At 32.0% G+C, this 14,712-nt stretch overlaps 2 protein-coding genes across 3 annotated transcripts; both read left to right on the forward strand.

The window, feature by feature from the left end:
- Positions 1-1,231: 1,231 nt before the first annotated feature.
- On the forward strand, positions 1,232-3,589 carry OCT59_001611 (uncharacterized protein; the record flags this gene model as incomplete). 2 transcript variants are annotated; one of them, XM_025328718.2, is made up of 2 exons in its annotated part: positions 1,232-3,219; positions 3,328-3,589. In XM_025328718.2, 2 exons carry the CDS (start codon positions 1,232-1,234, stop codon positions 3,587-3,589), a joined length of 2,250 nt encoding a protein of 749 aa, XP_025165365.2. The 2 variants fall into 2 exon arrangements, with proteins under 2 accessions (XP_025165365.2, XP_065995161.1); XM_066143952.1 differs by lacking the exon at positions 3,328-3,589 and having other exon boundaries at positions 1,232-2,950; positions 3,030-3,083.
- A 4,471-nt stretch (positions 3,590-8,060) lies between these two features.
- OCT59_001612 (uncharacterized protein) lies at positions 8,061-8,732 on the forward strand (the record flags this gene model as incomplete). The annotated part of the gene is made up of 1 exon (XM_066143953.1): positions 8,061-8,732. One exon carries the CDS (start codon positions 8,061-8,063, stop codon positions 8,730-8,732), a length of 672 nt encoding a protein of 223 aa, XP_065995162.1.
- Positions 8,733-14,712: the final 5,980 nt, after the last annotated feature.

Consider the following 14,712-nt stretch of genomic DNA (forward strand, 5'->3'; position numbering starts at 1 on the left):
CCTATATTTTCCAGACAAAAACAGGATCTATAAACATCCGGAATATTGCAATATTCCGGACATTCATAAATAAGGAATTTGTCCGGTTTTTGCCATATATTTGTCCGTCATTTGTCCAAATTTTGATTATTTATAAATAAGTAATTTGTTTATATGATTTACTTTATAGTTTTTTTAGCAGTATTATTTATTTATTCAAATTAAAAGCATAACAATAAAAATCATAGACTATTTATTATATTATAAAAAAAATAACTTTATTATAAATTAATCAATTAATACGATATGCCTCCACTAATATTATAATCTACTTTCATTAAAATTAAGATACAAGTAATTTTAACCTTGCTGAATAATTTTACTTAAGCATGAAAGAGTAGTTTCATTTGAATAAAGTGATGAACTTACGTTCTAAAGTTGGAAAATAGAAAAGTAAAATTTAAAAATTAGTATTCAATTAAAAAATGCAACTTACTCTATGAATATTGTACCTACACTTATGAAAATCTAAATTACAAGTAATTTCGACCTCATTGAACAACTTTACTTAAGCACAAAAGGGTAATTTCATTTGGTGAAAGTGGTGAAATTACGCTCTGAAGTTTAAAACAGAAAAACGAAAATTTTGAAAACCAGTACTATTATAAAAAATCATGATTTCCTCTATAATTATCATACCTATACATATGAAATAAGTATAATTTAACATTGCTGGACAACTTTGCTTCATAAAAGATAGCTTCATTTGGCCAAAGTGGTGAGATTATGTGTGAAATTACGCTTCAAAACTAGAAAATAAAAATACAAAAGTAAAAAGAAGAAATTAAGGTACTATATATTATATAAAATATTATAACTTTACAAGAACAAGTAATAAAAACTGAGTTAAAAGAGTTTATTATGTGTTAGTTTGTACTTTTGAAAAAAAAGGGAAAAAAGGGGAAAAGATTTTTTTACAGCTATCACGTAAACAATAAACAAATAAACAAAAAATATAATCACGTGATATCAGTGACGATCATTTGAATTTTGATCTTAATAAAATTAATGTTTATGTAAAAAAATGAGCTTTTTCTGCCGATTGCTTTGACCAAAAATTTAGCGAAAGAAAATATTGATTTTATTTGTTAACTATATTTTTAACCCATAAATTTTATTACAAAAACACATTTCTCGGCTCAAAAAGCTTTACTTTTGATATAAATAACAGCCATTTTAGCACATTTTTATTATGTCAAATATCACTACACGTTCCAAGGCAAAAGCAACTGATAAAAGAACGTTAGACGATACTGAAATCGTTAAAGAAGTTTATTCTGTTAACAAAGATACACAAAATAACACAATGAACGAAAATAACGATAGACCCAATAAAATCAGAAATATAGAAGCCTCAGATAATACTGAAGCCATGGAAGTAGAATTTGAAAATAATTCTTCTTCGTCTCATACACCTATATCACATGACTCAAATACAAGATCTACAAATGAACCAATGGAAACAGATAAAGTAATTATTTCCATTCCAAGTGATCAACAAAATAATTCTAATCCTATTAAAGGAAAAGATAAGGAGACATTACAAATAGAACAAATAGACTACAACGACTCTGAAACACAAAACACAGCCACAGAATCTTTTTCAGTTTTCATAGCAAAAGATCAATTTCCGAATGAAGGAAGTAACTTCGAGATTAGAAAAAAAATAAGGGACGCATTTTCCAACCATATTAATGATATCATTCGCATTAAATGGGAAAACCATCAATACCTTACAGTATTCATAATCGAATTTTCTAGAAAAGAAATTTTTGACAAATACGTTTCTAAACGTCATCTAATATTAAATGCTATTATACATCCATATGATTCCTCAAATATCGAAGCATACATACAAAGAGATGTTGAAAATCAAGCAAAAAATTCAGTCAAACTCACAGACGTTCCAATCTTTTATGAGACAGAAGCTCTTTTAAAAAACATAATCAATATAACGGGAAAAGAAATAAAAAATTTCCACTCGAATGAAAAGAAATTGATACAGAATTTTGAATTTGAAATGAAACGATATAGAAATAATAACCAAGGTCGTAGAAATGGTCGATTTGCACCTAAACAACCACAATATAAAACTGTATATATCGAATTTAGAACAGCAGCAGGTGCCAAATACCTAATTGAAAAAGGATGGTCACTCAATATAGAAGATTTCAATATCAAGATATTACCTACTAATAATAATCATGAAGCCTATATCCAACGTACGTCTAAAGGATATAGAATAACCGGCTTACCTAACAATACTAACGTTAAAGATATGACTAAAATCTTATCCTTCATAAATGGAGAAACTTGCTCAATACCCAAAGCAAGATCTAGATATTGTTCTAAAACGGCATATGTTATGGTCGATCCAAAAAATTTTGAAAACAAAATCAAGAAAATCACAGCATTCAATACATCGTTATATATCATTCCACTTGACAACAAAGTCAAGACTTGCATACAATGCAGCTCACCAGAACACATGATACAAGATTGCACTACCGAACATACTGTTACACCTAATGGTCAAAAATTCTTCAAACCGATTAATATTCCTCGAAATACTACAAAGATAGTGGTTAGCAAAAGTATTTCAGACAATTATGGATCCATAATGAAAATCAATGAAGACTTCAATAAACAAAAAACCCCAAAAGTATCAACCAAACCTAATCAATCAAATAACAAAAATTCCTTAAACCAACAACAGCAATGGGCCCAACGTCAAATGATTAATTATAATCAACCCAATAATACCCCACACCCTAGACAAAACGTCAATAGTCATTCAATCATTAATAATAATATCAATGATTCAAACTCATCTAAATTCACTTTAGAAATCGCTACCTTAAATGACAAAATGAAATGGGCTGAAAAAATGATCAAAGATCTGGAAAAACAGGTAGATGACCAAAAAAGAGAAATTGAACAACTTAAAGTTTTTGCGAAAGAAGTTTCCGCACACAATAACTACGTCAAAGAATCCATGGATAAAATGGTTGGCTTTCAACAACACATGTCAGAAAGAAAGTTAGTGAAAGACGCTCAACTCAAAGAAATTTTAATAGCCGTCAAAGGACAACCACAACAGTATCATCAAGAACACCAAAACCAAGAACAACAATTACAGATACAATATATTCCCGAACAAAATTTAAATCCTCAGATGCAGTCGAATCAACCTTGACAAAATTCCAGAGAAGGTAGAACTACGCCAACATATCAATCATACAATACGCCAAAAAACCAATCATACCAATTCCATAACTATAATAATAGCCATCATGATTTAATCAATAATAAGTTTTATGACGCTACTTCACAAACAAATGATGGGTGGGATGATACTTACGCCTCCTCAGCATCATCCCTACACACGCCTTCTTCTACGCCTTACATTAATGAGACTGAAGACATTTCACTAGAGGATCGCCTAAGTCAATATGGTAATGAACAAAATGATCACGAACAAAATAACGATAACCTGACTCAAGATCAAAATACAGGATTTACAGGATATATAAAATCCTTTGTTTGTTAAATCACTCTTCAACAAGTATATATCTCTCAAAACTATCAGGGTGGATTAATGATGGACAACAATTCTAATAATACTGATCAGTCTCGAAAACTGATCTCTGATTCTAATTTTTCTATTTCTTCATTTTCTTCTTTTTCAAATTCTCAAACTAATCAACAAAATATAGAAAACCCCCAAAAAAATATAATAATCATAAAAATCAAAAAAATGATTTCTCTTATTTTTCTCCTTTTAATTCTTATTCAAATATTAATTTCGCTACATTGAATTTACAAGGATCATTTGAAAAGAAAAAAAGACAATTATTATCTTATATGATTCAAGCTGATATTCATTTCTTATTATTGACAGAAACTCACTTAAAAGATCCTAAAAATGAATCAACAAAACGATTAACCCCTATCAAATTAACGTACCCTACAAAGAATAAAACATTATCAAATTTTTATATCATACACAACCCCTCGAAAGATCATTCTGCCAGTGGTGTTTCATGTATTATCTCTTCTCTTCTATACAAACACATTCAGAAAATCGATCATGTTCCTGGTCGCCTCCTTCATGTTACCTTTTTTTTTAAGAGACACGAACAATTACACATAATAGGGTTATATTTACCACCAATAACGTCTTCTAAAAATAATGAATCTACTTTGAAAAACATTATTTCTTATCTTAACAAATATTTTTTGTTAAAAAATAATTACAAAAAAACGTTAATCATGGGTGATTTTAATATAAATCCTCATAAACCAAATTCAACTTTTACAAATCTTCAATCAGATGACCCTTCTATTTCTAATCACGTGACTTTAGCACATTATCATAAAGTCATTTTAACTATCCTAAAAAATAATCAATTTAAAGATATTGTTAAATTTTTTAATGAAACACCTTCTTTTACCTTTAAAAATACTTCTGAAAATACTTCTTACATAGATATTATTTTTGTTTCACCAAATTTTATATCACAATGTATTTATGGTTCTATAGCTGCTGAACCTGTTCATACTGATCATTGATTAATAGTGATTACTGTGAATAATAAATTTTTTTATTCCCCAAATCAAAACACTATTAACACGTCCTTTAACGAAATTGAAATGTGTAACAAAAACTCTCTTTCCCATAATGAAAGATATAATTATAGCAAAATATCTAAAGAGAAGTGGGTAGATTTCAAAAACTTTGTATGGAACAATTTTCAATCAATATCGACACGCTCCCAGACACACCATAACCCTCAAAAACACGTTAATATAGTTTTTGAAAATATTGTACAAAGTATTCACAAAGCTATTAACGCTATAGGTTTCCCTATAATTAAACAAAATACTCATCAATACACATATTCCTTTTCTATTAGAATTTTAGAAAATGATTATTATTATATTAATTCACTCATTATGAAATTAGAAAATTATTTTAAACCTAAAATATATATATCAAATAATATTTTTCCTTCTACAAAATTTTGGGATAGTCCTAAAAGCTTAAATAGATTAAAAAGAATCGTTTCAAATTTAGATCTTCCAAATTTATCAATTAACCCACAAGATGTAATTTGGCCAAAATTTATTATCGCTCCTTATTATTCACATATTTTAGACACTTTAACTAAAATTAAAACCTATCTTCATAATTCATTAAATCTACAAATTAGTCAATTTCAAAAAAATAAAATAGAAAAATTTATTAATAGAAGAGATGAAGATTTACGTCTCAACCAAAAAAGGATGTTAACGTCATTATTGGACCGCGTACCAGAGAAAATCAACATGAATAAATTAATTTTTCAAGATGAACATAACATTACAACCTTTACAACAAATAAAGATGAAATAGAAGAATGGGCGATAGATCATTATCGTGATATTGGTAAAGTTACCCCATCACCATTATCTTATAACGCAACAATACCTCTACATGAACCATGGAATTCCATATATAGACCAATTAATATTACATCACATGAAAATATCAATAAATTAAATAGATTGATTACGATGGATGAGTTACAAGAAGCAATTAAAGACTTACCATCAAAAAAAGCACCTGGTCCAAACAAAATAACTTATGAAATTATTAAACAATTACCTTTACAAATTTTAGAAGTTATTTTATCTCTTTTTAATTATATCCTTATTAATAAAGTTATCCCACAACAGTTTAAATTGGCCTTTCTTTACCCCATACCTAAACCTACTTGGTGGAATTATGATATTAATCATACACGCCCTATTATACTATTAGATTGCTTTCGCAAACTCTTAGTTAAAATTATTAATTCACGTTTAAATTTTTATTTAAGTACCAATAGCATTCTTCAACATAATAATCAAGCTGGCGTTCAAGGAGCTTCATGCAATGAAATTATTTTATATATCCAATCAATAATTGAACACCAAAAAGACACTAATAATCCTCTATACTTGGTACTCCAAGACCTTAGTAAGGCGTATGATAGAATAGACATTTCATTATTGTCTTTAGCGTTAAAAAGAATCAATATTCCTAGTAATATAATCAAATTCATAGAAAATTTATTCATTGGATACAATAATAGAATTATACTCGCAGATACACTTTCTGATCCTTATGAATTAAAACAAGGTATCATTCAAGGCGAGATCATTTCACCACTTCTTTGGGTAATATATTACGATCCTATGTTTACAGCAATTAATAATTCTCCGCATCAAGGATATAAATTACACGCTTCGCTGCCTACAAATATTTATAGAAAAGATGATAATCATGAAGAACATCTAGAATTAAAACTTATTGGATATCTGGACGATACCACTTGGTTCTCAAACAATTTTGAAGATTTGAAAGCGAACTTAGCAATTGCAGATGATTTTTATTCTTTGGCTAATATTAAAATCAACAAAGAAAAAACAAAATTATTAACAAACGATGTGGAATTACTGAAAAATGATAACAAACAATATCCATTTGAATTCGGAAGTGACACGATTAATATAGAAATAATACCAAAACAGAATAATGAACGTATACTGGGCATATACGTAAATATTAATAATTCACCGTCATTTACTTATAAAAAAATTAAAAAAATGTTACACTATATTTGTTATAATTTACGAAAGAAAAAAATCACTCATGATCATGTGATATATATAGTTAACAAAGTTCTTTTACCAAGGATAGAATATTTAACGCAGCATATTTTTGTCCCACCACATATTATCAATGATTTTAATAAAATCATTAGATCAATTTATAAACACTCCTTATCTTTACCAAAATCCTTTTTCAATTCTGTTATCCATAATCCAATTTACCCGAACATTTTAAATATTTGGGATTCACAGTTAAGATCACAAGCCTCTTTATTAAACGCTCAAATTAATAATCCCATAACATCTCCTTTAATTCAATTTTTAATTTTAACATCACAGAATAGACTTTGGACTAATAATATTAGTGAAACAACTAAATACTTTCATAAACCTATGAAACTATTTAATAGATTAGAAAATTTATTATGTATTTTTCATTATTACAAACTTTCTTTCATCCATACTACTAAATACAATGTCACAGGAGGTTCACACCCTATCAGCTATTTTATAGCTGATCCAAAAAATTATTTTAAATTTTTAAAATCACTTAAAAACAAAGACATTTTTTTTCTTGATCAAATTATTAGTAATGATGGAGCGTTCCTTAAAACTTGGAAAGAGATCAAAAAGACATTGAAATCTAAAAGCGGGCGATGACCAAAATGGTACGACTTTCTAAAGAATAATATTGTATTAAATGACGTTACAAACCGTTTACAATTCACCATACTTGACAATAATCCTTCAACTTCACAAGCTTTTTCACGACCAAAAATCATCAAATGTAATAACCGATCTTTACAATGTAAAAATCAATGGGCTTCTTTTTGGTCACCACGTTTCTCTGATATTATTTATATTAAAATATTAGAAAAATCTCATTTTCCATCAGACATTCCTAAAATATATGGTGAACACCAAGTAGTATGAAAACCCCAATTCTGGCTCACTCCCACCATATAATCTAAAATACTACCACTTTATATAATCTAATTACCACCATCATATAACTTAATTACCATCATATAATCCACCTACCACTTTTACTATAATTTAACTACCACTTTATATAATCTAGTTACCACCATCATATAATTTTAATTACCACCATATAATCCACCTACCACTTTTCATATAATCTAGTTACCATCATATAGTTTTATTACCACCATACAACTCTATTACCACCATACAATCTGAAAAAATTAACCGAACAAGAAATAGGATTTCAAAGCCAACGGAGCCAAAAAAGGTAAGGAATATTAACCCATCCAGGAAACCAGCCATGGAGTCAATAGAGCGGAATAGCAAGGCAAGCAATTACCCTTATACCGAGAAAAAATGTAATTGAATAAAAGATTCACATATAAAAGACTTACAAGATGTCACAATACAGACCATTACTAAGACGTATATTAGGCCAGTTTGAACTCAACATAGAAGAATGGGTAAAGGAAATAATGTGGTATTTAGATATAGCATATTTAAAAGCTTTAGATTCCGAATTTAGCAAAGAAAGTATGTTAGTATCTGGATTAGAAGAGCTAGTAGAAATATTTGATGAGATGTTAGAAGGTGATGATATATGGATACATCCATCACTTTTATCACGAATAAGATATTCTATTCTACCAGATGAGATGGCAATATATGAAAGATTTTCAGATATCATTAAGAACTTCTCAGAGGATAAAGAATTAGCATATGCATTATTAGACTTAGTAGAAATATTATCAAAAAAGAAACCTACAACATTCAACATTATAGATTACAATATACAAAGAATATTCACGAATCCTAATGATGAATATAGAAATGAATTCAGCATCTACCATATTAAAGGAGATGAAGATATGGACGAAGACACAGATGAAGACATAGATGAAGTAGAGCAGAATGAATTCAATGAATACTATCAGAATCTTGCACCGACCACCGAGAGTCAGCTGGATAGACTAAAAAATGAGTTGGCTATAACTCTATGTGACGAATGTCTTATGCCAACAAGAAGTCAGGAATGCGATTGCTGGATTTTACAAATAGAGGGTTTTTAGTTCTCAGTGAAACCATTTTTTTTACCTCTCACAATCTGGAATAGGTGCATCACAAATAAAATCCCCAAAATCATTCGGATTAGAAAACAACTTCTGTAAGAACTTATAAACCATATCAGCATCTAATTCAGTCTTAGTGCCAAATATATTAACCTTACCAGATTTAGGCCAGATATGTACCCGAATCTTTGAAGTAAAGATTATAGCAATTTTAGAATGAATATCACCTGCATCATTCTTAATATACTTTATCGGAAAGGGAAGAATCTCACGAATACCATCTATAGATTCTAAAGCATATGCTAAGGTAGAAAGATTAATAAACTTATCACCCCCAATATTAATCACAAATTTATAATTGCGCAGGAGAGCCTTATTTCCACCCACAAGTTCTACAGAAGAAAATTCAGGTAGGGAACATTCAGAAAGGTAACGTAAGAAGATAGCAACAGGATCAAAAGACCCGAAAACTTGTATACTACCAGATTTAGGAAAATAACGAATAGTATGTACAGTATCAGCTAAGATGATAACAAACTCAATGCATGCATTAAAAGTGCTACCATCCCCTGTACGTCGCTGTCTATTTAATGGATTGTCAGGTGTACTTCGTCTGCATCGCCTCTCACCTTTTGGTTTAGACAAGTACTGTTCATAACCCTCAAAAGCTTTATGAATAAAGTTGCTATTAATGGCAATAACATCCTTAGTAGGTTCAAGCTTATGACCAAGCACGGTGTAATCAAGCCCTTCAACATTGATCTTAAATTCAGTAACAGTAAGAGATGGAGTAAGTTCACTAAAAGTAAGCATGTCTGGTTTTTTCTATTGATAGAAAAGAAATGTTCAAATTATTTTATCCTAAGAAAAAATCTAATTAAATAAAACTTCTTCATCAATATCTCATATGAGATACCATGACAAACAATAGCTTACCTTTCGAACTTTTAGAAAAGATATTCAAAACTTCATATGAAGGTACTTACTCCCGTTGGCATTATCTTTGCAATTATGCATTAAACAGCTATATCAGTAGGACGACCCTCGACTATTGACCAATCTTCATCCCATACAGTATGATCAGGTATAAAATTAGCACCAGTAATAGTATTATCTGCAGCTGCTTGTCCATGTAATACACCAGCCCCTCCACGAAATTGATTCGCCGCTACAGCCTGTATAGCGGCATTATTCAAAGCATTAAAAGCAGCAAGAGTGGCCACACCAGTATTATCCAGAAGATTTACACATTCCCAATTTTTTCCTTTGATATGTGTTTCATACCAATCTCTAGCATCATCTTCAAGTAAAGTTTCAAAGATCCCATGAATCCTAACACGAGTCCTAGCATTAGCAGCAGGATCAAGTCCAGCAGACTCACACCATTGCCTGAATTCTTGAAGCCAAAGTTCTGGATCTTCACCAGATGCTCCTCTAAATTTTTTAGGTGCATATCCTGCCATTATAGGTTGTTGTATTACCGGAGGGTTATTTTGTAATGCTAGAATCTGTTGATTCAAATTATTGACCTGATTTTGCAAATTTTGACCATGATTGCGACAGTTTAAAAATTGCCCTCTCCATGCTCGAGCTTGCTGAATGATACCATTAGCCCGCCTTCTACTTCGCTCTGTTTCAGTATTATAGCGCTGTAATAATCTATGAGCATTTCTTCTACTCTCATCACGTTCTCTCTGGACATTAGCTAGTTGGATTTGACTGTTAGCAAATTGAGCCTGGATGTTAGCCAATTGGATCTGAGTATTTTGTGCAAGGCCTTCCCAATGTTGGCGATGACGCACTTCATTTGCATATGCATCCTCATAGGTACGTCTTGTTCTTAGTATAGTAGCACGTGTATTATTAAGTTCTCGTCTAAGATATTCTTCACGGTTATGTGCATCATCTAACAAACCTTCAAGTCTATCCTCCATATTATCTTGATCTTCTATAATATTTCGCAACTTATTAGCATATCGGATAATGGCATCAAGACTATCATTTGCAGTGTTAAATAAATGATTTATATGAGGGTGTGCTGCTATAGTTGTACGATCAAGGTGAATACGAATACCAGCTACACTATTTGCTATAGTTGTCCGATTATTTAAGATTTCTGTAATAGGGTCAGGAGGAATTGCTGCCATGTTTTTCCGTTGTCTATTAGCAAGTTCTTTTATTCGATCTTTGAGTTGAATATTTAGAGTATCAACTTCAATCAGCTGACGTTCTAATGCTTGAAGCCCTTCCTCCTTTAGTGATGCCGTTTCTAATGCTTTCTTAAGCTTTGCACGCAACTCAGCATTTTTTTGCCTAAGTTCTTCTATCTCAGATTCATGACCCTCGATTACACCATACAGGTATTTTATATATTGCTCTTGTGATTGCAATGTATGTGCAAGCTTTGTAATCTGTGTCTTTAACGATGTATCTTCCATTGCCAGTTCCACAGATTTTTATAGACCCTACATTTAATAAACAAATCGAACAAAATTATATCCTTCAACAAATCTATTACCATCCATGTGGATATTATCGTACTCCTGAAAAACTTTGGGCTAAAGTGCAAGCTGAAGGCCATGATTTTAATATATCTGATATTACAGAGTGGTTGCATAAACAGGCTATATGGCAAATACACTCACCTATACCCAAGTATGTTCCACAGGTTTCTTTTAATAAGATTACTCGACCAAATATGTATCATCAAGCAGATATCTTATATATGCCCTATGATACTGTAGATAGAAAGCTGTATAAATACTGTCTGAATATTGTAGATGTTGCTAGCCGATATAAAGCTTCAGTACCTCTAGAAGATCGCAGCTCTGCACGTGTTGCTAAGGCATTTAAAAAGATTTATGGTAAAGCAGACTGCCCGCTTATTTGGCCAAGAGTTTTACAAGTAGATGGGGGATCAGAATTTAAGGATGAAGTTATCCGATTAATGGATGAAAAAGGTGTGCGTATTCAGGTGGGTACTACTCATAAGAGTCAGGCTATTGTTGAACGGTATAATCGAACTTTAGCAGAGAGACTTTTCAAAATACAGGATGCAAAGGAACTCCTTACAGAAGGTGTGAATACTGCCTGGGTTAAGAACCTTTCTGATATTGTGAATGAGCTAAATAATTCTAATACTCGTCTACTAGGTATGTCTCCAGTTGAGGCAATCCAGAAAGATCAAGTGTATGCACTACCTTCAAAAATTCGGAAGGATAGACCTGTAGGTGCAGAAGAAATACGTTTACCAGCTGGTTCTCTTGTGAGATACTTACTTGATAACTCAGATTACCAAGGTAGGAGACGTGCAACTGATCCAATATGGTCTACTAAAGTTTATACAATTGAATCTTCCACAGTTGTTGATGGGCAGCCAGTTATATATAGGTTATCTGATGGACCTAAAAAAATATTTACTCGAGAAGAATTATTAGTTGTGCCATCTGATACTATGCTGCCTCCTACTCATATATTATATTAATTTTCAAGTTGTGGTATCCTATAATCTCCATGTGCATACATTGTGATATTATCTTGTGCAATCCATTTTTTATCATCCATAGGGGATAATCCTACCTTCGACATTTCTATAACATTTATGGCATGTCTATCAGATCGGATTGCTCTAAAGGTGACTGTATCATTATGTTTAGGATCAAAGAGTGCCTTATTATACCGCTCATGGTGGAACTCTTTTTTAACTACCTTTGAGGGGACACCTTTAGCCTTACGGATACCATGTTTTGGATTGGTGGTCTCATCCCCTACCTTGAGAATGGAATACATTTTGGGACGGAGGCCAATAAATTCTGCTATAACTGCTCCATTACATTCATCCTTAAATTTCCCTGGGATTTTCATATTTATGTCAGTCTTATCACCTAATGCTTTTCGTACAGGATGATCTTTAGGATAATCACTGAAGTCAAATTGGTCTGCCATATCTATGAGGTCTGCATTAATATCCTCAGTTTGGATTTGTACAAGAAGTGAGTCTGTGTCTGTATAACATAACTGGATTTTTTCACCATATCGTACTTTAAGAGTATCATAGTAGAATTGATACATACAGAGCTTCGAGAGGTCAAGCACACTCATACCCACATATGTTGGACGGTTAAGCATTACCTCCACTTTTCGTCAGTGGATTGCAACAAGATTTTCTGAGAATATTTTACGACCCTTGAATGCAGGATCTGAGGTAAGCTTTTTATATTTCTTGGGATGGGTTTGGGGTTGTACTACTGAGACACGTACACGTTTCCTGAGATTTTCCATAGTTTTACCAAATACACTATTATTCATGAGTTTATAGAAGTCCTTCTCAAAATCATTCTTAGCCTTAGCACGTTCGGCGGTGTTAAATTCTATATATGGTTTCATCCATGGAGCCTGCTCGAATTTTATAGCTTCATAGACCTTCTTGATTACTAAGCCCTGGCTAACATAATACTGGAGATTTCTATAATGAACTACATATTCATCCTTATCAAATAGGTTAGGGATGAGCTTATCTGTGGGTGTGTATCATTGTCCTGAGCGTGCTATTATTTCCTGCTGCTTTTTACTAAGCCATTCCTTCTTAACCTTCATTCGTTCTGGTGCAAGGGGTAATCTGTGTGTTGTGAATGGAGGGCTTGAGGGTACTCCAGTTTAACTTTAAGGATATATCCTTCAGAAGAATCGTCTGGTATTTCATTACTTTCTATTTGCCTTTGAATGTTAGATAACTCGTTTTCCTCCTTTATCCAGTGGAAGTTACCTGTAGGTAAGTATTGCAACATGGCCCATCCATATAGGTTATTTGCGTCTAAGTATAGAATAGATGACTTGGGCTTATCTGCGGTCCATTTACCTTCTCCCATACCTGGATTATTTGCACGAGCATATCGTTTACTTACCATAGAGATTCCACCACGTAATCCTTGTTCTACCATCATGTACATGTCCTGGTCAGTTATAAGATCCAATCTTTGCCCTGTTATTAAGAATAGTGCATCCCATGCGAAGCCTGGTGTTGAATAATACCAGAGAGGATCTAACCCATATTTTTTCAAGGCCATTTCTCGGAAATTCTGAAATATATCGGCTAGTAGGAGGACGTCAGTTTTGAGATAAATGTCATGATAATCTTGCATTGTTTTACATCCTGCTTTTTCCCATATATACTGTGCATATTCATATTCTTTATCACTAATGTGGGTTTCATTAAGTTTGCTATAAAATGCTCCTTTAGGTGGTAAACTAGTTTTCTCAAACTTTTTCCAGTCATCCATGTATTCATACAGGTAGACACCTTTTTTAAGATAAATCTCGAGTAATTCAGGTGGTATTTGACTTCGTGTTATCTTAAAGTTTTCGGGATGTGCAAAGCATCTACCTGCATCAATTCGCCATAAGTGTTGTGGATTACTACATTCTTGTGCTCTACATTTTTCTGCACCTAGATTGGATGCTAATTTGTCGAGACTTGATTTCATGAATTGTAAGCTGTCTATAAATCGGAGGGAACCTAACTTGAATGCCATATACTTTTCCATGTTATAAGGGATAGGATCAATATCATCCTCACATTCCATTGCACCAATTCCTTGCATAATTATGTGTCCATCATATCCTGATAAATTGTGAAAGATTACTGGGATATGCATTTCACGAGGTTTTATGGATAAGTCAAGATTACATCCTCTATGTGCTGCACCTCGATACCTTCCTGTAATATGGCAGTGGTCTCTTACTTTATTTTTATTTAAGGGGTTACGACATATCCAGCAGTTTATTGCATTATCATAACTTGCTTGCTCTTGGGTTGTTAACGGCATCATTTCCATTGGGTTTCTGAATTCATTACGGATTGCTTCAGCCTCATTTAGCATTTCGATTACAAATTTTTGTGCTGCATTTTCTCCTGTAAATATCTTCTGTGATTCACTTACACCATCATATCTTACCTTAATATACGAGTATGAGCAGGGGA

Source organism: Rhizophagus irregularis, chromosome 10, assembly GCF_026210795.1.
Source record: "Rhizophagus irregularis chromosome 10, complete sequence".
Lineage (NCBI taxonomy): Eukaryota > Fungi > Glomeromycota > Glomeromycetes > Glomerales > Glomeraceae > Rhizophagus > Rhizophagus irregularis.